Source organism: Ictidomys tridecemlineatus, chromosome 6 (genome assembly GCF_052094955.1).
Source record: "Ictidomys tridecemlineatus isolate mIctTri1 chromosome 6, mIctTri1.hap1, whole genome shotgun sequence".
Taxonomy (NCBI): domain Eukaryota; kingdom Metazoa; phylum Chordata; class Mammalia; order Rodentia; family Sciuridae; genus Ictidomys; species Ictidomys tridecemlineatus.
The window spans coordinates 44,972,634-44,998,720 of NC_135482.1; the positions used below are offsets into that span (position 1 = coordinate 44,972,634).

The 26,087-nt window shown below is 32.3% G+C and overlaps 1 protein-coding gene and 1 pseudogene across 8 annotated transcripts in view; both read right to left on the reverse strand.

Moving 5' to 3' along the window:
- Cnot2 (CCR4-NOT transcription complex subunit 2) overlaps positions 1–26,087 on the reverse strand; it is a 101,085-nt gene that overhangs the window by 65,314 nt on the left and 9,684 nt on the right. For 4 of the 8 annotated variants that reach the window (XM_078053140.1, XM_005328741.4, XM_040280322.2 and 1 more), the window contains one exon: positions 831–973. The exons of 1 other annotated variant lie outside the window; for it this stretch is intronic. In XM_078053140.1, coding sequence (XP_077909266.1) covers positions 831–878 — 48 coding nt within the window. In that variant the 5' untranslated portion in view covers positions 879–973. Of the gene's footprint in view, positions 1–830; positions 974–26,087 lie in introns of those variants that run through there. 3 more of the 8 variants (XM_078053139.1, XM_005328740.3, XM_078053136.1) reach the window with 1 other exon arrangement.
- Positions 6,782–16,408, reverse strand: LOC144378419 (large ribosomal subunit protein uL10 pseudogene; annotated as a pseudogene).

A 26,087-nucleotide genomic window follows, 5' to 3' on the forward strand; every position in this document is an offset into this window, starting at 1 on the left:
TTAATAAAGAGTCACTATCAAATGAATAAAGCAACTTTCCTTTAAAAAACTAAAGTCAAATGTTTGGTTTACAAAAATCACTGTTTAATAACATTATCTTTAAAATTCACCTTCTTTATTCTTTACAGTGCTGGGGATTGAACCCAGGGCTTGACTCATGCTAGGCAAGTGCTCTACCACTGAGCAACATCCCAGTACTAATATTCACCCTTTTTTAAAAGTTCAAAAAGAAATAGGAATGTTACATTTCAACTATCTTTTTGGCATCCCTACATTCTATATAAGGGATGGATATTATTAACCAACCTATTAAACGAGAAACAAGACTCTAGCTTTGTAAAAACAGCCAACTACTACAAATTTAATAATATTTGGATCTTTAAATACCCTAGGTGTCTCATTTCTGTTTCTTTCACATTCTATTAAATTCTGTCTGTATTTTTTACGAGTCTATTTTGCAAAATATAACTAGGGCTTAGGTTTTAGTCTCTCAGTGATATGTGTAAAGGCAATCAACACTTTGTTTCATTAATTATTACCTGAGTCCAGCTACAAAGTCATAAATTATGTATCAGATAATCTGTTTTAAAATATCAGAAAAATTTGACACTAAAAAAAAGTACATTATGAACATGCTTTATTTAGAAAAATGTTCCCAACTATTTCAACTGTCAAAACCAATACATACCTTTAAAATCGTAATTCAAATTTTCCAAATTAAGGTATATTCCTTGGTATTTATTAGTTCCAATTAAATATAACACACCAAAACAGTTTAATGCTATATGACAAATATTTTTTAAAAAATGGAAAAGAAAGAATGGTCTTACCTGGTAGTTTCTTTTCTCAGATAATGTATGTCCATCAGTCCTCACCATAGAGTCTTGTCCTTTCCTCACAGTACTGGAGGCAATCAAATAGAACTGTCACTCAAGGGTCGTGTCACAGGAAGGACCGCCCACCAGTTCTCCCTCTAGAGTGGAATTATCCAAAAGCCATCAAAATTACTAACATGAAAATATATGAACAGTAGCAAAACTATCCAATATGATACACAAAAACATAAGAAAATAAAGTCATTATCTTATACTCTATCTTTCCTCTTAACCATTTAGCATTAAAATTGGCATACATACTTTGAGACAGAAATTATTAAATATGAAAAACTCTCTCCTGCTACTCCTACTTTCTTTAATTATAAGTGTCCCCAAATATCATTATCAAAAAAAAACTTAAAAGTAAATAAAAAATTAAGTGGGTAAAAAAAGCTCACTCCTCACCTAATGTATTTTTTCTTTTAAGTATTCTCTGGTTACTCTTAGAAATATTCAATTTAGATTCAGCCACGTAAATATATATTCTCCCTCAAAGCTTACGTAATTTAGGTAATACAGAAATATAAGTTATATAGCTATTGATTCATGCCACTCATGAGGCTTATTCCTATGCCATAAAATGGGAATACATTATATATTTTAGGATGATTGATAGATGCAAACCTAATTCAATATTCTGTTAAATTTTACTCCACTGAAAAACAACAAATCCCAAATTTTATGATGCCTTGGTCCTTCAGTATTCCTATTTCATGCATACTCCAACAGAATTCACTTTTTTCACATTGGCAAAAACAATAATGGGACTCATTTCTTAACCTAGACAGAGATAAATAAATCCAAAGTAACTAGGCACTGTGCAAATCAGGTACAAAAATCAGTGAAGCAGAGATGGTAGTCATCAGAAATGCTACCACAAAAATGTATATTGAAAATCAAACATTGAAAGATTCGAAGATGGTGTCTACAAAAAAATTTATATAGACACATTATCAAGACAAATGTCTTACAACTAAATTTAAGTAAAACAATTACCCTAAGTAGTGTTTATACCAAATGAACCAATAATGTTGCTAATGATTAATATTTATATTCAAATTTAGAAGAATTATTTATTATCATATAAAATACACTTTAGAAGGGGATAATAAAATAAACTTAATTTATAATTCAAAAGGAGAATGAACCAGTATTAGTAAAACCAACAGAGAGACACATATACACACACACATACACACACACACACACACACACACACACACACACACACACACAATTACCTCTAAAAACCAATCTGCTAAGAAGGGAATAACTGTTTTTAAGGAAAACAAATCATTAAAAAACTAACATTATTAGATTCAATATTTAAAAGAATTCAGGTGATGATTACCTATCTTCTGGCTCCTATTTTATATGTTTGATTATAAAGTCAGTGGAAGCTGTATTTTTACGCATTTTTTTTCCCATCTTACATTACATACATTAGGATGAGATATTTGAGGATACCTTACTATGTGGCAATACTGTTAATTATTTGTTACTAAATTCATATGTGCCTTAAAAATTGAGTCTATCTCTCAAATATAGTAAGGTGGAGAGGTTTCTCAACCCTAAGTATATTTGCAATAAAAACACAAATCCTTTATCATTTAGCAAGGAAAAAAACTACCAAACAAACTGTATGTCCAAGAATTGTTAAGTGACACAGACATTTGGCTCCAACTTAAGTTGTTTCAAAAAGAGAAAAGCATTATCATCTAAACATTGTTCCTTTTTAAATAATTTTAATATCATAATTTCAGAATATTAGTAAATTTGAAAATCTAAAATCTAAAATCAAAACTCAAGCAAAATAATTTTAACAATCTTAATGCCATACACACCTTTAACAATACAACCTCCTAATTGTACAGAAAATATTAGAATTGAATCCTTTGATGCTAAATATCTATTAACAATAAAATTAATATTTAATCTGTAAACTTACCAGATAAAAGAAAAAGCTTCAATTGGGAGAACAGATTTTTTTAATTTTTAAATTTTTTTTAGTTATAGATGGACACAATACCTTTATTTTATTTGTTTTTGTTTGTTTGTTTTTGTTTTTTATGTGGTCCTGGGGATTGAACCCAGTGCCTCAAGCATGCTAGGTAAGCTCTCTACCATTGAGTCACAACCCCAGCCCCAACCACAGATTTCAGTATGAAGGAAAACCTTGTTCACTGTTTGCTTCCTCCTTTTGGGATAATTTCAAATATTTCATGGCCTAGGGTTTTAATCCATAGCCAACATATATGCTTACCAATATAGGAATCTATATTAAACTAAACATCATGATCTCCTTTTAGTATACAAAAGAGTATACATTTACTTTTTCCAAGTAACGTAAAAAACTAACATTTGTTACCACTATCTTCAGTATATTGTATTAAATAAAAATGTTTGGTAATACACTGTGTTCATAACCTTCATATTTGGAATGTGATGATGCACAATAAATGCAAGAGGACGTGAGCATTATGTTAAAAAGAGAATATGTAAAAAGCAACAAGCATGAGAAAGAATATGTGCTATATATTAAGATTTATACACTACTTTCCTCCAAAGCCCTACAAATATTAAAAAAGTCAGAAAGGACAACTACAGATTCACCAAACTACAAATAAATTTTCTATAAGGCACAAATGTCTTACATGACAGTAAACAAATACATTTACTCTAACTTAAATAACCAGAAAACTACACAAAAACACAAGAAACAATTTTTTAAGACATTTAAACAACAGTCATCTTAAGACAAAGAGCATCAAGAAAAAGAACATAAAGTGAGCTAGTATCTGCTGCCAGTTCATTGCCTCTAGTTTTGAGACTACTAAAAGGGGAAAGTGGAACTCAGTCAGAACCTAATGTTCACACAGAATTAAATCAATGGTCTAAAAAATATTTACAGTTTGGGAGACACCAAAGCAGCTAGAATCTGTAGAGCAAATGGACAAAAGGAAGTCTTATTTCTACCTTAAGGTTTAAGCAGAGTAATGATTTAAGCGTGTGTGTGAAAAAACTATTGAGTCTAGAGAAAAGGCCTCTGAAGAGGAATAGTCAAAACAATTCTGAGTTCATGTTAGCATCAACCAGAGTAGAAGGACTTATTAACATGGGGTACCAAGTACAGTTCAGAAAGTAGTGAATGCTTCAGCAATAAAATCAAATAAGCTTTAGACCAAAAGATGCTCTGGACTGGCACTAACAAAGCTTAAAACCAACCTCTAAAAAGATCATACTGATTCTAAGTAACATGCCTATACCTCAAAACAAAGCCCAATTAAACAGAAAATAATTCAACACACTTTAGCATAAAAGAATGTAAAATTAAGTATGTGGAACTCAATCAAAATGAGGAAATATAACCTTTAACAAAGTGAAATACAATAAAAGGAAATAAATCATCACAGATAATAGAATTAGTAGACAAAAAAATGTAAACAAGGTATTAAAAATATATTCCAAACACTTAAAAGACCCCAATTGGCAACACAAGGGAATTTCTTGATGATAATAGTAGAGTTCTGTATCTTGGTTTTGATGGTGTTATGTGACATGTGATAAAATAGCCTAATATGAAAGAGAAATACATTAAAAACCGTAGGTACATACAAAAACTGGTAAAATCTGAGACAGATCTAAAGCCTGATTATTTTGTGCCAATCAACCACTAGTTTCAATAATGCACTATAGTTATATAAGATAATACCTTTAGGAAAAGTTATGGGCATATGCAACATCTTTATGAGTTTTATGTTTACTTGAAAATTAAAAATATATTTTTAAAGGCTGAGACTTACAAAAATTCAAACATAAAGAAAAACACACTGACTAGGATTAACAGGAAATTCAATAATACAAAAAAGCTTAATGAATTTGAAGATATAGCAGTAGAAAAAAATCCAAAATTAAATGATGAGAAAAATAATTAGAAAGAAAAAAGAATTGTGGAAAAGTGAACTATGAACTTTGGAATGGTACCAAATAGCATCTTTTCAAGGGTCTAGCATTCGTGTAACTACTATCCAAGGAAGAATGAAAAAGATAAAAAACAACAATCATATTTGTTTAGAACTATACTACAAACTCACAACCTCCAAGGGGAACAATCATAACACTATAGAGGAAAATTACTAAAAAAACAGCAATAAAGAGGAGAATCTCAGCCAGGTATGGTGGCATATGCCTATAATCCAAATTATTCAGGAAGATTCCAAGGATTCCAAGTTTAAGGCCAGCACAGATAAGAGAGCAAGATCTTATCTCAAAATGAAAAAGGGCAGGGGGAAGTAGTTTAGTAGTAGAGCACTAGCCTAGCATCTGAGAGGCCCAAGGTTCACAGCCCAGTACAGCCCCCTCCAAAAAAAGAGAGAATCTTAAAGCCCACAAGTGTAGGGATGACATCAGAAACAGTTCAAATCAGGGTGCTATAGATGAAAATTTTTAAAATACAGAAAGAAAAATTATCAACAAAGAATTCTAAAACTCAGCTTTCAAAAATGAAAACAAGTACAGTCACTTTAGAATACAGTTCAGCAGTATAAACTTTACAAAATAAACCATGATCACATCAAAATCCATAGAAGAACATCTATACTAACAACATTCTTCAATAGATAAATGGATAGAGTATATGACAGAATATAATTCAACAATAAAAAAGAATCAACTACAAATTCATTCACATATGCCAATCTTAATTTGGAAAGAATCCAGATGAAAAAAGACCACTAATGAGTCCAGAAAAGGCAAAAAAAAAAAAAAAAAAAAAAAAAGGAAAAGAAAAAGAAAAAAGCAACAACTGATCAATTTCTTTCCTCAGGTCTGTTTTCAAAGATAAAAAATAGTTTTAGATGGAATTTTTTAAATGCCTACAGCTCCAAAATTTTCTATTTTAAACATTCTATGTCTTGATTCAGAAAAGTAGATAATTATAACTAATTTTTTCCATGTTTCCTTTTTTCTCCCACTTCATTTGGACATTGTATTTAAAACAATGTCCAAATATTTTGGAGGTTGGAAATGGCATCTAAAACATCTGTAATTTGGTAGTCGTTATACACTCAGCTTTAAGTTAAATTTTAATTTAGTCAGGATAAAACAGTTTTTCTTCTTTTCTTTTTTTATAAATAGGATATTATGTTCCAGGTTGGCTATTAATTAGAACTACAAGATGTGACAAATTTCACAGAAGCTCAATAAAACTTGAAGTAAATGCACTTTGCCATTATTTTTAAAAGCTGAGATTTTCTCAAATTCTGAAATTATGTCAAGTAACTTTTTCTTGTAAATAAATTATAATCACAAAGATGTATTCTTGTTCCTATAAACGAATTTTTACTTTGATGGAATGAATGAATGTTTTCAGAACTCTACTGATGACTAGTGGTGCATACCAAGGGCAGACAAAATAAATAAACTTAAGAATTTCAGTTTCATATCATATTTGGTCTGAGAATATCATCACATTAACTTAAACTTTATTCTGAATATTTTAAATAATACTGTTTTCAAAGGGTTACAATTAACACATAAAATGAGAAGCTGCCTACATTTACAAAGAAAAATAAAATATAATCAATATTCTCTAAAATCAACCTAGTCATAATTTAATGTTTTATTAACTTAATTTTGTGACTGTTAATTTTCTGTAATGATAGTGGCCTTCTTCTTCTTTTAAGAGAAACAAGCCTTTATTTATTTATTTATTTATTTATTTATTTATTTATTTATTTATTTATTTATTACATATAAAGCTGACTAAATTGGTCAAAGAAATGAAATCCCATATCCTCATTCAACTCTTCTTCTGCTTCACCCATGTCTGGGGCCACAGCAGCAGCTAGATTAGCAGGGGTGGTGGCAGCCAATGTGGGCAACAGTCATGAATGCAGATGGATCAGCTAAGGTGGCCTTGAGCTTCTCAGCAAGTGAGAAAGTATATTCAGTTTCCACAAAGCCAGGACCCACTTACACCCACTGATGACAGAATGAGGCATTATCCAATAGTTGGAATCTGCAGACAAACAATAGCAACACTGCAGTCACTCTCCAGGAAGCAAGAATGCAGAGTCTTCTCTGTGATGTCAAGCACTTCAGGACTGTAGATGCTGCCATTGTCAAACATGTACTGGATTCGCCCACAGGAGAAAGGAAAGATTGTCAGCACATTCAGCAGGGTAGCTTCACTGGCTCCAACTTTGTCTCTAGTCTTTATCAGTTACACATTACTCACGATTTCAATGGTGCCCCTGCAGATTTTAGTAGTGATGCCTAAAGCCTGGAAGAAGAAAGTCTTCTTGGGCTCCAGACCACTGTTCTGAGCTGGCACAGTGACTTCACAAGGTGCAATGGCACCAGCAATGGGCAGCAACTGAAACCTGGCCAACAGTATGTCCCTGATCTCAATGAGGTCCTCCTAGGTGAACACAAAGCTCACATTCCCCTGGATATGAGGCAATTGTTTCTCCAGAGCTGGGTTGTTTTTCAGATATCCTTGTACATCATGGTGTTCCTACCCATTAGCACCATAGTCTTCCCTCTGAGGGACATGTGGATCTGTTGCATCTGCATGGAGCACACACTACTCCCACAATGAAGCATTTGTATAGTCAGTCAAAAGCTAAATAATCTTAAGGAAGTGGCTAAACTTCCAGGTTGCCCTTTCTTGCCTGGGCATCACAGCAGTTCATTAGGGATTGTCACATAGTGTTTAAAGATGATGTCACGCTCCCAAGGACACCTGGCAAGAGACTGTCATGGAAGTCTTCTTGAAATACTACTTCTAGTATATGTGTATAGTTCTCTCACAAATATTTCAGGAATTCTGGACATCTGATACATAGATCTATCTAAAATGGTCTAGCATTTTAAGACAGATTTCTACCACCAAGGCTTAAAGTCCTAAATAAAATGAAGCATAGTAAGGGAAGTACTATTGAGCTTAAATGACAAAATTTCAATAATTTCTGAATCACAAACTTGAAAATTAAAAGGCCATTCCTTTAGGTTTTAAAGAAAATGGTGTTAAGATGGGAAGGCTGGGGTTGTAGCTCAGTGGTAGAGCATTTGCCTCTGACGTGTGAGGCACTGGGTTGGATCCTCAGCACCACATAAAAATAAATAAATAAAATAAAGGTACTGTGTCTATCTACAACTTTAAAAATTTTTTTTTTAAAAAGATGGGGCGGTGTTTCTGTAGTCTTCCTGTTGAATGAAACTTAAACTTATTAACCTCTGTATGATCAATTAATTTTTTCATATATATAAGAAATTTAAGGAGAGAGGAAAAGGTATGAATAGTCTTCTAAAAAAGTGGGAGAGTAAAAAGATTAGGAGAAATACAGTAAGTAGAACCACCAAGTAGTACAAAGACCCACTACTCAACATTGGTGCTTTCCAGCCACATGTAGCCACAGGGGTACAGGAACAGTGGAGGCAGAGGTGGGTTTAAGCACAGATAATGTAACAGCATGAAAGGTAAGAGGATCAGGGATTTAGGCAAAGTAGTAATTATAATGATAGGAAGAAAAAAGTTAGGCTATCTTATCCTTGTATTATTAAGTCCTAGCCATACTAGTTTTGTTCCACACATCAAGTCAGTTCTTAACTTAGAGCCTTTACCTTTGTTGCTACATTCCAATGATCTAATCCCAAATCTTTAATGTCTAGTGGGCTTCTTGACATTAACATTTCTGCCTAATTGTCTTCAGAGAAGCCTTCACTGAACACTCAACTTTCCAAATTTTGGTCTCATTTGTTGTTTCCTGTCTCTTCCCCCTTAGAATTCTAAGTCCCTTAAACAAAGGAAACTTGTCTATTATATTTTCCACTGTTATCTCAAGTACCTAAAATCATGAGACATAACAGATACATTTTACTGAATAAATAAACCACAAGAATATAAATTCTTTATTAACCATCAATGTACAAAAAATCATTTTCTTTAAAAGGACTACAGTAGAAGCACCTTGTCTGATGATAAGACAACTGGCAATTAAAGGTTAATTTTAGTTACTGCAAATCATTTAAAATATTTTAAAGATATAAATGTACATTTATTTCCCTGATATTCTAATGTATTGCCAGGCTTTTAGGGTTTAGGCAAAATAACCGAATTACATGTTTTTTTGTGTAAACCACACCACTTAATATTTCCTGTTTCAATTTTGTTTAAAGATGCTTAAATAGCACAATCATTATAAACTTTCACAAATGTTTTCCAGTTTTTTAATAGTTGTCTCACTAAAGCAGATACTCCTGATTGATTCCTTGAAGAGCCCTTTTACTTTGTAACTATCATGGTTGTTCATATATTCAACTTTTCCCACGATTCAAGAGTAAATGATCAATCTAATCCAATATGGTTGCCCTACCCCTTACCAGTAACTAATTTATGAAAGGGGGGAGGGGAGAAACTTCATCTTTATTTTACTAACCCTCTGAAATTTAATATTTCCTTATTAAAAATGCAGGCAATAAGCCCTAGTGATATTAGGTAGCAGCATCTGTGATACTTGTTACTACTTGAAACCATATATATTTTCATAATCCTTTTAGTTACTTCAAATCTCAAGTTATCATTTATACTCATTAATAGTCTAAAAATTACTACCTCCCACTATATTGTGTTAATATGCATGGCACTGAGTTTGTTTATTCAATCAATATTTTAAAAACTCTATTCCAATATAATCAGGGTCTACATAAGCATATATATTTAGTTTTGCATCTATAAAATATCATCCAGAGAAAAGTTGCAGATGTTTTAAAGAGCCATAAAAGTTCCTGGAACAAAAAAGTTAAGAACCTCTGGATTAAAGTAACAATGCATAGATTATGTTGTTAGCAGAGAGCAATGTGACACACAGCCTTCTAAGAGCCAAAATAAGCCTCAGAGTTTGGTTGAAATACTTTGTTTTAAAGATATTATAATTTGGTAGGAGTGCCCTATAAAAACTCTTGCATAAACAACCAGAGACAGAGCCAGGGAAAACAGAATATAGGATCTCTAGCTCCAAATCTAGGGGTACACCAACTTTAATGTGACTTGGCTGAAAAAAAAAAAAAAAAAAGCAAGTCAGAGCAGGCACACATCTGTAATCCCAGCATCTTGGGAGGCTGAGCAGGAGGACTGAGAGTTCAAAGCCAGCCTCAGCAAAAGCGAGGCACTAAGCAACTCGGTAAGACCCTGTCTCTAAATAAAATACAAAATAGAGCTGGGGATGTGGCTCAGGGGTTGAGTGCCCCTGAGCCCCTGAGTTCAATCCCCAGTACAAAAAAAAAAAAAAAAAAACCAGCAAGTCAGTGCAAAAATTAAGCTGAAAATTCATTTCAAAAGTTATTTGGGAAAGAAATAAAAGATATAAAAAAAAAAGCTGATTTGAAAAAAAAAACACAATGGCTTAATGTGTTAAAAAGCATTTTGAAAATAATGCTATATACAGCATGAGACGTCAACTCTGATGTTTAAAGACTAGTCAGAAAACAGAGATAAGAACCTTTTTGCATAGTGAGTATGCTGAAATATTCGGAATGCTAATACTTTTCTTGAACACACATTTCTTGGTCTATTTTCTCAGTATAGAGACAAAAGTGGAGTGAAATTTTTACTTTGTTCTTGATGCTGTAATAAGACATACAATCATATAGGCTCAATACTAAATATCAAGCGGCAATCAGTATCAACAGAAAGTAGAGGGGACTGTAGCAAAAGGGAAAGTTAGTGAACCATTCTAGTGAGGGTAGCTGCCAGAACACTATATAGAACAAAAATATCCTTCAAAAATTAAGCTGATATAAAGACATTTTCAGATTAACAAACATAATTCATCATAAACAGATGTATTAAACAAAACAGGTTATTTGGACAAAAGGTTAATAATCCTAGTAGGAAACTTAGAATTTCATGAATTAAAGAAAAACAATAAAAATGGCAAATATATAGAATAAGAGTTGGCAAACTATGTTGTAATGGATCAGCCAGACAGTAAATATTTTAGGCTTTAGGCTAGGCTCTATTATAATTAATCAATTCTGTGCTGTAGTGCAAAAGCAACCACAGACCTTACATAAGTACCATAAATGGGATGCATTCCAATAAAACTTTATTTACAAAAGCAGGCTGGATTTGGCTTCCAGAGAGTTTCCCTGCCAATCCCTGTGGCAGACTATTGTTTTCCTCTTTTTTTACGAATAGGCATGATAGTTAAAGCAAAAATTACCCTACCATGTATTTGGTGCAGTAATTGAAATATTTGTAGTATGAAATATGCAGATCACAATTAGAACATAAAGAGAAGTAAAAGGAACTGCATGATGACAAGGTTTTCACATTCCACTTGAATAAAAGAACAGCGGAATGAGCTGTATACCCAAAGAGAATCTAAGACCTAACTCCCAGGACCTCTGAATGCAACCTTATTTGGCAAGAGGGTAACTTTGCAATCAAAGACAAGGTCATACTGGATTTTGGAGCCCTATATCCATCGGTGCCTTTATAAAAGAAAGGAGAAAGAGATTTGAATCCAGAAAGGGACAGGAGACTACATAAAGATGGAGTCCAAAACCAGAGATGCAGAATTTAAGCCAAGGAATGCCAAAGACCAAAGACAGCGGCAACCACTAGAAGCTGCAAGAAAGAGGCAAGGAAAAATTCTTCCCTAAAGTCTTTAAAGGAAGTATTGTCCTGGAGACACCTTTATTCCAGGTTTCTATGCTTCAAAACTGTGAATCAATTTTTGTTATTTTAAGTCATCCAGTTTGGGGCAATTTATTACAGCAGACCTAAGCAAATAATGCAATAAGCAATTCTGAAAAGTTAAGCATGTAATTCCTTAAACAATCTCTTAAAAAAAAAAAACTAGCCAAAGAAACATACTAAAAACCAAATAGATAAATTTTAATGAAAAACTAAAAATAGTCCAGTAACAAAAGAAGGAGGAGGTGGAGGAGGAGGCCGCCAACGCCAATGACAACTAATGATGGCAGGAAAGAATCAAAGTCAAAAAAAGCAAAGGCAATAGAAAATTTACATATTACACTTTTTACCTAAATCCAAATTTATCAATAATGGTATTATATATAATTAACAATTATATTAAATATCATAATTATATTATATATAATCATTATATTAAATTATATTAAAAAGGACACTGTCAAAGTGGCTTTTAAAAAAGAGTATGATAATTACATGCAACACACTTTAAATATAATAATAGGCTAATAAACAGACTTCGAAAAACATATCCTTGAAAAACAAATATAAAGGGGGGCTGAGGATGTGGCTCAAGCGGTAGCGCGCTCTCCTGGCATGCGTGCGGCCCGGGTTGGATCCTCAGCACCACATACAAAGATGTTGTGTCTGCCGAAAACTAAAAAATAAATATTAAAATTCTCTCTCTCCCTCCCTCTCTCACACCGCTCTCTTTTAAAAAAAAGAAAAGAAAAACAAATATAAAGGAAAGCTAGTGTGGTCACATTAACAGGTAAATAAGTACACTTCAGGACGATAAAAGAAAAATCACCACAGATGAAGAAAATATTAAATAATGATAAAAAGGACAATTCACCAAGAAAATACTCCAAAATGGGCTTAAAAACAGAGCTTCAAAATAAATGTATCAAAAACTGGTAAACCAGAAAGGAGAAACTGACAAATCCATCAATACATTTGAAAATTTCAATACTCTTTTGAAATTAAAAGTAACAATAGACCAAATTAATAAAAGTCAGCAAAGGTACAGAAAAATAGATGACCATGAACAAACTAGATCTGACATTCATAGAATACCATAACAATAATAATAGCTTCAAAATTCTTTAAAAGGGAAAACAAAACATTTGCCAAAGTGAATCACAACTTAGGTCATTTTTAACAATAAATCTAAATAAAAGAACAAATATATATAAAAAATGTTCTCTAAAATAATCCATATACCATGGAATCACTGCAAATTGTAAAATATTTAAACTAATCAAAAATAAATATAAAACAAAAATTGTGGAATGATGCTAAAGCAATGCCCAAGGAAAAATTTATAATTTTAAGTGTTCATATTTGAAAAGATCTTAAGTCAAACATCTAAGCTTACACTTTGAAAAAGAAGGGCAAAACAGGCCACAGCAAAGAAAATAACGAAGAGGGCAAAAAATCATTATCACCAGAAAGGGGGAGGGAGGCTGGGAAGAAAAAAATAAATCTAGTTCTTTAAAAAAAAAAAAAAAAAATCAATGCATCTCTTAGGCAAACTGACAAGTCAGAAACTATCAATATTAAGAATAACAGAGAAAATATAAGACTACAGAACTACAGGCAATAAAAGGATAATAAAGTATTACCAGAAAAACTCTGTACAAATAAGATGAAATGGACCTATTCCTTAAAAACTTCATACTACCAAAACTTACTCAGAAAAGTGGGGGGGGGGTGCCTATCATATCTACTGAACAACTGAATCTGTTGAAAAACGTCTAGGCCCAAGTAGTTTCATCAGGGAATTCTAACAAATATTTAATAAGTAATATATTTAAAGAAGATACAATGTCTTCCAGAAAATAGAATGAGGGAATATTCTTAATTCACTTTTATAAGGCTAGCATTAGCCTGACACCCAAACCAAAGACATTACAACAATGAAAACCCTCAAAGACTGATATTTCTGTTGAACATATAAGCAAATATCCTCAACAAAATATCTGTTTATCAAATTCACGAAAGTGTCCTATGAAAAAGTAAGATTTGTTCAAGGCAAGACAAAGTTGATTCACTATTAAAAATTCAATGAAAAAAAAAACAAAGAGAAAACTACTGGAGGAGGGGAAAAAACACAGTTCTTAAGAGGTTGTGCTGAAGAAATACAATAAATAAAAAATTATTTAAGACAATCTACTGAATCTCAATAAGAATAATAAGAACCTATGGTACATAAGCCACACTGCTTTCTCCCTACTACCACGAGCTAACATAATGGAAGCTCTACTCAGGATAGATGGAGAAAGCAGACACTTTCTTTTCACTTCCCTTTTAAGGGTTATGGTACTCTCCCACCCACCAAGACAGGAAGAACAACAGAATTTCTTATATCCTTCCCCTACCTTCCTTCACCAGCCTTTAAACATGGCTCTACTCTAAACATGAAAGGCCTAGAATAACTGATGCCCCATTTGCCTTCAACCCATCTCCATATGATGCATAATATATTGGAGGTTCCACACAAGGGAAAGCAAGGCCCACACTCTAAAGGTTACTACCTTACCCAGGGCACAGGCTCAGGGATTCTGCTACAGAGAAGAACATTAAAAGGAGAAGATTCTGAAACTCTCCTCAAAGAAATGACTTTATCAGAACAGAGTATAGCAAAGTTCAAACCTAAGAGCAATCTCAAAAATGTGAATATGGTGATAAATGACTAAAAGGAAAAGGAAACAAAAAGCTAAACCACAGGTCAGCTAGTTTACTAAGAGAACTAGGTTAAGAGACAGCTAGGAAGCTAAGAAGAACCCTGTTAGGTTCAGAATAAACATTAAAGACTGGCATATAAATAGATATAATGTTAATATGTTATATATGCAATATGTAACACATTAATGTGATACAATTATATAATCACAATATATTATATTTATTACATATCTTGTATAATATACACACACACACACACACACACACACACACACACACACACACATATATACTCTCAAAGGGCACAAAATTTATTTCAATCAGATTGTGAAACAATTTATGACCCCAAACAATAGACCAATCAACAGAAATATTACTGGAGAGGAACACCTAGGGATAATACCAATACTAGCAGACAGCTTAATAGAGATACAAGTGAAAGGACATAGAGAGCCCTGTTAAAATCACTAAAATCATTCCAAGATAAATATGTCCATGTCCAAAGCTGCACCCTCTGATGTGGCACATCAGGTATTTCATACACTACAGGGGATATAAAATTTCATTAAACTGTTTCAAACATTTTAAACAAGCAATGTTCTAAACAAGCAAACAAAAAACTTCAGGAGGGAACCAGTGTCCAGAGATGCTTCAATGTATTGTATAAAATGCTCAGTTCCCTGACACACATAAATTATGACATACAAAGAAATAAAAGAGAGTAATACAAAGGAGAAAAGAAGCAGGCAATAGAAACTTACCTATATGAAGACCTAGATGTCAGACTTAGTGAAGACTTTGAAGCAGTCATTATAAGTATGTTCACTAATTTAAGAAAACCATGCTTAAAAAATAAAGGAAGATACAATGACTATATCTCATCAAACAAATTATCTTTAAGAAGATCTTAATATCCAAATAACTCAAACTAACTCCAAGAAGGATTCACGCCCAGAAACATCACAGGAAAATATGTTGAAAGCTAATGACAAAAAAAAAACTCTTGAAAGCAATAAAAATGACATGTCATACACAAGGGACAGTAAGATTAGCAACTGATTTCTTGTCAATGATGACCAGAAAACTGTGGGGTAATATATTATAAATATTCAAAAGAAGGGGCATGGGAAGAATGGAGGAACTTTGGACAGGGCAAAAGGGAGGGAACAGAAGGGAGGGGCCATGGGGATAGGAAAGATGGTGGAATGAGAAGGACAGCATTACCCTAAGTATATGTATGACGACATGAATGGTGTGACTCTAGTTTGTGTACAATCAAAGAAATGAAAAATTGTGCTCCATCTGTGTACTGTGAATTGCATTCTGCTGTCATGTATAACTAAAAAAACAAAAAGATTTTTTTAAAGGTGTTCAAAGGAAAAAAAATCATCCAGGAGGAATTTTATATCCTTTGCAACTATCTTTCAAAAGACAAATTAAACTCAGTTTATTAAATATTTTATTTACTGTATTTCTTTAGAACAATCTTTCAAGAACTGTTTTTTCCTCCTTCAGTAATTTTCTCTATGATTTTCTCCATTGAAATTTTAATAATGAATCAATTTTGTCAAGTAGAGTCACAGTTTATTGACAGAGAATCAATAGCTAGCAGATCTTACATACTGTTTATCTGAACCAGAAAAGAAAGTTAATATCACAAATTCTATAAATTCATATTTGCTCTCCTTTATTTTCTCAATTCCTTTAAATAACATGAAATTGTGTAAAGCAATAACAATACTAATTCATTGTTGGGTTTGTAATATATAGCTGCCTAACGGTAGAACCAAACTGAATTAAAAAAAATAGTTTTATAAAAGCAAGATTTTTTTTTTAAATCTGACTGGAGTTGTTAGTACAATTTCAAAGGTTAAGATGGACCCTAGAGCACCAAGTAAGAAAGTAATACAAAATAATACTATGGGAGTATCACTAAAAGAATTTAACTGTTACAGTATAAAAACCACTTGATATAAAAGAAAGTAATAAATAAAGTTCAGAACCTAAAGAGAGATACATAAAAATGCAACAAAATGACAGACATCTATTCAATTTATACAACTCTAAATCTAAACTCTAAATGTAAACAATTCTCTACAGAATTGTAGAGAATGTCAGACTGAAAAAAGAAAAATGCTGATCAAAGTATATATCTTTTAAAATAAAAATAGAAAAATAAAAGCACAGAAAAATGTATATCATGAAAAAACAACCATAAGAAAGCTGGAGGGATTCTATTATTACCAGATTAAATAAACATTCATCAAATCAACTCACAGAACTGAAAAGAAAAAGAGCCAATTCAATAGTAGTAGTTGGGAGATTGGGGCTCAGTATAGCATACCTATAATCCCAGCTTCTAGGGAGGCTCACACAGCCTGGGTAATTTAACAAGACACTGTCTCAAAAAAAGAAAAAAAAAAATTTTAAAAAGAAGAACTAGGCATGTAGCTCAGGGGCAAAGTGCCCTGGATTCAATTCCCTGTACTTAAAAAAAAAAAAAAAAAAAGTGGTTGTGAGATTTTAATAATAATCCATTTCAATAACAGTTGTGGCCAGGTGATACTGCAAGTTGTGATCCCAGTAACTCTGGAAGCTGAGACTGGGGAATCTCAAGTTTAAGGCCAGCCTTGACAAGACGCTATACCAAAATAAAATGAAAAGGTGTTGGACACAGCTCTGTGGTAGAGTGCTTGCCTGGCATGCCAGGCAGGTTCAATGCTCCCCCCAACCCCCACAAGATGGGGAGGTACAACAACTAAACAGATCAACAAGCCAAAAGAAAACTGAAAGCAGTATGAAACAACAAGATCTGAAAGATGTTTATAGACTAGCCAACGAACAGCAAAACACATTCTTCAAGAACTAATGGAACATTTTCCAGAATAAAAGCAAGTTCCCCAAAGACAAGGGAATGAAATTAGAAATAGGAGATAGGGCAGAGGGTGAGTGGGAGGGGAAGGGAGGGGGCATGGGGTTAGAAATGATGATGAAATGTGATGGACATCATTATCCAAAGTACATGTATGAAGATACAAATTGGTGTGAATACACTTTGTATACAACCAGAGATATGAAAAATTTGTGCTCTGTATGTGTAATATGAATTGTCAAGCATTCCGTTGTCATAGATAAATAAAAAACATCCTTCTAAATAGCCACAGGGTTAAACACACACACACACACACACACACACACACACACACAATAAATTTCTAGTTTAGGAATGAACTTGAAAATAAAATATACCCAAACCTTATGTAATACATTGAAAGCAAAGTTTGGAGGGATAGTTACAGTAGTGAATGCCTACATTAAAAGTATTAATTATCTAAACTTCTACCTTAAGTAACTAGAAAAAGATGAACAAACTAAACCAAAAGCAATGAGGAGATAATAAAGATGAGAACAGGAGTAGGTAAAATGAGAGCAAGAGTAGGTAAAATGGGAACAGAAGAGCAAAAGAGAAAAAAATTTTAAGTTTACTGTTGAAAAAGACAAATTAAAAACAAAACAAAAAAAAAGCCCAAGCCAGGCCTTGATGAATTCTACTAAACAGTTAAAAAAAGAAATTAGTTATCACTAGTTTGTAAACTGTTCCAAAACACAGAAATACCTGGAATACTTCCTAATTCAATCTCTGAGAGCATTTTTACCTAGATAATAACAAAGACATCACAAATCAAAGACATCACATCGCAAAGACCAATATCTCTTATGGAATTAGACATAAAAATCCCCAACAAAATGCTAATCATATTCAGCAACACATAAAAGGGATTACACATCTTATCTACACAGGATTTATCCCAGGAATATAAAAGTTGCTCAATATACAAAAATCAAAAATACAACATACTACATTCATAAGACAAAATTCACATCTTGAATTATGCAGAAAAAGTATTTGAAAAACTCCAACATGCCTTTATGATAAAAACAGCAAAACAGAAGGAAACTTTTTCAAACTGATAAAAGATATTTTATAAAAAGGCTTTTTTTAAAAAGTAACATCATAATTAATGGTGAAAAATTGGATACTTTCCTTCTAAGATCAGGAAAGATAAGACTGTTCACTCTTATCACTTCTATTCGACACTGTATTGAAGATTCTAACTAGAATAATTAGGCAAGAAAATGAAATAGAAAACATCTAGACTGAACAAAAAGTGAAACTATCTCTAACTACAGATGAGGTGATCACATACGTAGAAAATCCTAAGAAAGACACTAAAAATGTCTAGATTTTACAGCAGTTTAATAATAGTTTAGATTCTATAATGACAATATAGCAACAAATTTTGCAATATGTAAATGAAAAAGTTCAGGAAGATTACAGGGTACAAAAATCAATATGCTAGAATTAACTGCATCTCCAAGCAACAATGAACAATCCAAAAACTAAATTAAGAAAACAATTCTATTTCCAAACCACCAAAGAGATTTAAACACTTAAGCATAAGTTTAACAAAAAAAGTATATAATTTCTACTCTGAAAACTAAAAGCATTTCTGGAAAGAAATTAAAGAGCTATACAAATACAAAGCTATCCAAATACAAAGATCAGAACACTTTAAGATGGCAGTATACTCAACACTAATCTACTGATTGAACACAATCCCTATCAGAAATTTCACCTGGCCTCTTTGCAGAAATCAACAAGATAATCCTAAAACTCAAATGGAAATTAGAGGGACACAGACTAATCCAAACAATCTTGAAAAAGAAAAAGGTCGTAGGAGGATTATCGTTTTCTATTTTCAAACTTTCAGTCTATAATCATACTGGCATAAAAATAAACACATCAGTTAAATAGAATTGAGAATCCAGAAATAAATCTTCACATTTACATTCAATTCATGTTAAACAAAGAGTTCCAAGATAATAGGGGAAGGGACAGTGTGAACAAACATATTACTCTTAAACATTGCACATTTTTCATTATTAACATATCTGTCAGATAATCTATACACAAATTTAAGCCTAGCAGCATACAAAACTTAGAAAAAGTTGTAGCGTCTTCCTCATAAAAACTAAGAATATTACAGTACCAATGCATTCATCCCATAAACATTTCAGGTACCAGTTAGTAAAATACTAGACAAAAAAAAAAAAAAAAAACACTATCCAAAAGAAGTGAATGAATGTTACATGCAATACTAATTTTAAAATTATGTAGCAAAAGAGATCACTCCATTTGGTTGACTCTCTTAAAAAAAAAAAATACTATACTGACAGTCAATGGTTGCTTGGACAATCACGATGACCACCATCATCAATAAAACTTCAGAGGTGATGGGAATATTCTGAATCTGAATCAGTAATGGTCATACAAGTGTGTAAATTTGTCAAAACTCACAGAAAAGGACACTTAAATAGTTGCCTTGTAATACTGTAAAAACATTTTTATATTTATTAAAATATAATAAATATAAAAATGACAGTAGTTCCTATGGGCATTAAAATGGAAAATAACAAGAAATACATTTAAATTTAAAGAAGTCTTTCTAAGGCTGGGGTCATGGCTCAGTAGAAGAGTGCTTACCTCACAAATATGAGACACTAGGTTCGATTCTCAGACTCCAATATAAATAAAGAATAAAACAAAGGTCCCTCAACAACTTAAAAAAAAAAAAAAAGTCTTCCTAAAACTTTTAAGTAGCATATTAACTTGCTTAAAAAAAATCATAATGTTTGACAGAAATCAGTAGCAGCACTAGCTTTCTTGGTCCAAATTGCTTGATCCTCTTAGTATTTATATTTAATTCAGCCATCTAAAGTTTATTTATTAATTTCTCTGCAAAGAATTTACATCACATATGGACTTTTAAAAGTCACACACATACACTGTTATAATCTAACTGCATTATATCTTGCTTCCCAACTTAAAGAGCTAGTTCCACAGAAAGATTTTTTTTATATCATAATGGCACCAGAGCTATCTACATTCAGTAGAAAATATGATTCAAACTTTGAATTTTGATCTTTTCCCAAGCTAGGAGCATGTGGTACAATATTGTTTCAACGTACTGAGTGGCAGCAGGGAAGCACAGCAATGTATAAAATATTGTGTTGGTAAGCCATGTTGTTAAAGTAGGTTGTGTATTAAATGCACTTTCAACTTAAGATATTTAACTCATTCTAAGTAGAGAAGTTTCTATACTTGTTACCCAACAAAACTTCTATTCAACTATAAAATGAAAAGAATTCAGCTAATTTTATATAACATGTAAAAAGGATCTATGAGATCATTTTATCCCAAGTAAAAGTTAGTCTTTATGGTGGTTCAGCAACATTTTTTCCTCATTTGCCCTGGTTCCCCACCTTTTCTGTAACCATCTACCATTGTCTCTCTTTCCTGCTACACTGCAGCCACACAAACTTCCTTGCAATTTTTTCAATCATAAAACACCAAGACTACCTCTCCAGGGTATTTGCTCTTTGTTGTCATTTCCTGAAATCCTTTTCTTCTATTATGCACAGGATTGCTCACCCATTCACCTTCTGACCAGTCTATGTAAATCTGCATCCCATATGTAATACATATTCCTAGTCTTTTTCTCCACATCCTTACTACCTTCTGCCATACAAATGTTTGTTATTATTTTTTTTATTTTTATTTTTTTATATATTGTTGTATTCTCTATAACAGGGCCTGGCATATAAGAGTCAAATATCTGTCTAATGAACAAATAAATTAGTACACACTTTGCCTACCCACAGAGCAAATTACTATTTTCAGATTTTAAAGCCCTCCAAACAGCATAAGCTTAAATGAAAGTACAATCTAATTTTAACACTTCCTATCTTCACTACATTTTGTGTTGATACAATAAAGCAGTCAAAAATTCTCTTAAATTCCTACATTAAGTTTATCCTATTTTAACCACTTGGTGATCAATTGTGGGAAAGTACTGTGTTTGTATTAATTTCATCTCATATTTACTCCTCCTCCACACCAAGAATTATGGAATGATGCCTGTCAAGGGACCAGACAGAATTATATAACCCATATTAGTTTTAACTCTATTCTTATCAGTGAGAATGAAGAAAATAAACAGAAGACACATAAAATATAAGTCATCACACAATACAAAGAGTTCAATCTTTAGAAAAATTTTAAAAACTCACATTTTTAAAAATATCATTTACACCTTTAAAATATAGAACAATGTTTGTACACAACTATATTAAGTATCACTGACAACAGAGTGAAAAACAGACAATTCACAGAATAAGGATATAAATCAGCACAGCTTTGGTCTAATAAACTATTAAAAGCTTTGAAAAACAGTTTTTCATATTTAATAAATAGTCATTTGTCAGGCTGTGTGAGGTTTCAAATACACATCAGTAAACAACATTACTTTAGTCCCCACTCATGACCCAGTGGTAGAATGCAGGACAAACTTTTAAATGACTAATTGCAGTACAAGTTAACCATCTCTAATATAAAAATCCAAAATCTGAAATAATCATACACAAAACTTTTTTGAGTGCCAATATAACATTCAAAAAAGTTCAAATTTAAGCATTTTAGATTCCATATTGCTCAGGTTGGGGATACTCAATTGGTAAAGTCTATATAAATATTCCAAAATGAAAAAAACAAAAAACAAAAAACCTCCAAAAATCTCAAACACTTCTACTTCCCAGAATTCTGAATAAAGGATATTCAACCTTAGATGCTATGGAGAACAGGATTTACTTAATGTTAGGGAAAGCCTTCTCTGAGATGGGTCCTACAGTACATAGGTTATGCTAAATGCTGTACTATATATTGTCATTTACTCCTTCTAACCCATGAAGTAAGTACCATTATTATGTTTACTCTTATAAGAGAAGGCATTAAAGCTTGAAAAGTAATTTGACTAAGGACACAAAAATTTGTTAAGCATTGGAGCTACTTAACTTCAGAATTCATATACATCAAAATTACATTAAACTTACAGGAATGCTTTCTTTAAAAAAATTCAAACATACAAACTAAAATTCAGCCAAATGTTCATCAGAGTGCTATTTATGAAACTGAAAATAAAAATAAAATAAAATATTCAACAATAAGAAATCATTAAATCAGTTATGCTTTGGCCATTAAGTTTCTTGTTTTGGATAAATATTACAAATGAGTATATCTCAATTTCTCTATTACAAAAAATGTAAACGATAGATGTCTCTAGATGGCTTTTTCCTCCTCTTTTTTTACACTTTCCTTCATTTTCTAAGTTTCCACACCATGTATTATTTAATAATCAAGAAGCAAAACAAAGAGGCTGTAGTACTTACAAATAGGAACAGACAAGATATACGCACGCACACACACAAAGTGACAAATAATGTTTGTCCTAGCTAACAGTTTTCGAGGTTGCAAGCTTGGAAGTAATTTTTCTTTTTTTCCTAATTTTTACTTACTACCCTTCTTATATTAAACGCATGCCATTACTATTACTTTTTACCATAGCAATTCCCTCACATTTTTTACATCATATTAAAAATTTTAAAACCAATATATTAACAGTAGTGCTTCTTTAGCATGCTGCTACATAAGCAAATATATGTGTATATATACACCTACACACACACACAGAGGAATCAAAATACTAAAATAGCTAAGTTATAATACTAGTCATTTCTGTACAAGAGTCTTCCCTTTAAAAAAAAAAAAAAACTTCACTTCAAAATTCCCTGGGTTGAAGATGCCCCAGTGTATAAAAACTTTTCAAATTATCAATTTGAATAAGGTTTTAGAAATCAAGAAACTTAAATCATTTTTTTCTTGAGGCAACTGATAAAACAGAAATAAAGATAAATCATTTCTGAAATACTGTTAAAGCTAACAGAAAAGCAAACAAACTTTTGTCATGTCTTGATATTTTAGCACAGATATTATTTGTCCAGTACTGGCATATACAATTACAAAGAAAGGCCTTATCAATACTTTACCTTGGGATATAGACTTTTCTGAAGAATAAACTCTCTAGTTACTCTAATTTCCACAAATAAACAAAGAGCTTTTGATTTTGAAAACTTGTCTAAAATGTGCTAATTTATCTTTTTCTTAGAATAATACACATTATGGACATAACTGAATAAGATGCCTAAGCACGCTGTTTTCCCTGACAATAATTATAAAATTATTATTAAATTTAAATCATTAAGTTTATTAATTATTAAATTATTGATTATGAACAGGCATATTTTGTCAAGAATCTGTAGTTTTTAAATTTTTTTTTAGTTATAGATGGGACAATACCTTTATTTATTTATTTTTACGTGGTGCTGAGGATAGAACCCAGTGCCTCCCATGTGCTAGGAGAGTGCTCTACCACTGAGCTACAATCCCAGCCCTGTGGGTTTTTATATAAATAAATTTTAGATGAATCATTTGATTTTAATTATTTGCCTTGGTTACTATGAAAAAAAATGAGGCTCTACTCTGAGGTGGCAGAGTGAGTTACTATAGAGTTTTAATGTTATTAGAACAAAAAAAATATTTTACTTGAAAGTAGCTTTTTATAACTACAAGGTTAAATAATCAATAAGCAAACACAATAAGCACTTAAAATAACTAGGTTTTACAAGAATGACAGTATAAGCTGTGCTTTTCCTTCAATGCACAGCCATCATTTTCTACATTCATTAGTCTGATTCACTTTCCTCACTTTGCTACTGCAGCTACTTAGTGCTATTCTGCTTTCCTTATATGGTATTTACTTTTAATGCTTCAAAAGACTCAGCACTAGCCAGACTCTGTGGTGCACAACTATAATCCCAGTGGCTCAGGAGGCTGAGGCTTGCCTCAGGATCATGAGTTCAAAGCCAGCCTCAAAAACAGTGAATCACTAAGCAACTCAGTGAGCCCCTCTCTCTAAATAAAATACTAAAAAGGACTGGGGATGTGGCTCAGTGGTTGCATGCCCCTGAGTTCAATCCCCAGTACACCCCTCAAAAAAGACTCAGTCCTCAAGAGAGCGTACAGATTTAAGGGGGGAGGGGGTGACTTAAGTTTTTCAAACATTATATATGCAAAGAATATATAGTAGTTTCAAACTATTACACTGATGTTCTCTATGTTCAGTTACAAATGAATTTTTAAAAGACAAGCCTACTTACAAAAAATATACTTGACTAACCATGATAAAGTATGCAAATGCAAATAGTTACAAGAAATAATAAAAATAACCCCCAAAATATCCATGATCTTCACTCTTATCTATGAATGAACTGTATGAAGCAGGCTTCCTACTATATATAATTGCAAACAGAAAGACTCAGGACTTCAGCATGCAAAATTATCAAGTACTATATTAAATGGCCTGCTATGATGAACATAGAATGTTTTTTGCCCACTCCAATAATCTCTCAATTCCCCTGTCCTAAAGTCTAATAAGCCAGATATTTCATTAAACCAAACTGCATAAAGGAAAAATCTCATGAATGTAACATCATCACAAGATAATATCACATATTTAACTAGATTCATCTTAACTAGTTACAACCAGTAATCAGAAATAGCTACTAAAACCCTTTCAACATGCTTTACAGTTAGCCAAATACTTTGCTTTTAATTATCTTTAATTGTCATCAGCTACTCTGGGAGGCAAAAATTATTTTTTAAAAGACAAAGTTCTTCAATATTAGTTGATTTGTTTAAGCACATAACTAAAAGTTTCTAAGGCCCAGACTAGATTCCATCTTCTGGATCCTTGTGGAATGTTCACAAAATGATGTTATTTCTCCATTAAAAATCAGCATACTTTCAAAGGTAAAAGATGGCAGATTTTTTCAACTTTCAAAAAATAAGTGAAATTTAGTCAATCCCCAAAAAACAAATGCCAGATGATTTCTCTGATTTAAGGATGCTGATCCATAATATGCTGTGTGCAAGGGCAGGAGGAATATTAAATTAATTCTAGATAGGGCAAAGGAGAAAAGGGGAGGGAAGGGAAGGGAGGGAACTTACGGGTAGGAAAGAAGGTAGAACTTGATGGTCATCATTACCTAAGTACTCTACTTTGTGTACAACCAGAGATAGGAAAAATTGTGCACTATATGTGTAACATGAATTGTAATGCATTCTGTTGTCATATATAACAAATTAAAATTAAAAATATTTAAAAATACGCTTATTTTTAGGTACTATGTCAAGTATTTCCTCTAAATTTCCAGAATTTTGGAAATATTTGCTCAAATCAAAGAAAAGAGTAAGAACCAACACTATTAAAAACATACTGGGGCTGGGGATGTGGCTCAAGCGGTAGCGCGCTCGCCTGGCATGCGTGCGGCCTGGGTTCGATCCTCAGCACCACATACCAACAAAGATGTTGTGTCCACCGAGAACTAAAAAATAAATATTCAAAATTCTCTCTCTCTCTCTCCTCTCTCTTTAAAAAAAAAAAACATACTGTTATAGTTTTACAGAATCAAAATTTAACACATTAAACACATCCAAGAAAAAATATTTTATTCATTTTAAGGCAAAGAAAATAGAGAGTCAGGTGCAGTGGCACATGCCTATAATCCCAGAGACTCAGTAGGCTGAGGCAAGAGAGTCGCAAGTTCTAGGCTAGCCTTAGCAACTTAGCAAGACCCTGTCTCAAAATAAAAAGAACTAGGATACACTGGTAAAGTGCCCCTGCATTCAATCTCCAATACAAAAGAAAAATAAATGAAAACAGAAACTAAGAAAATTACTACAAATAACTCCACATTATTCAGGCTGTAAATGGCAGATCAATTAGATACCACTTAACAAATTATTATATGCCTATAATCTATGATGTCCCCTATTCTGTGCCAAGTGC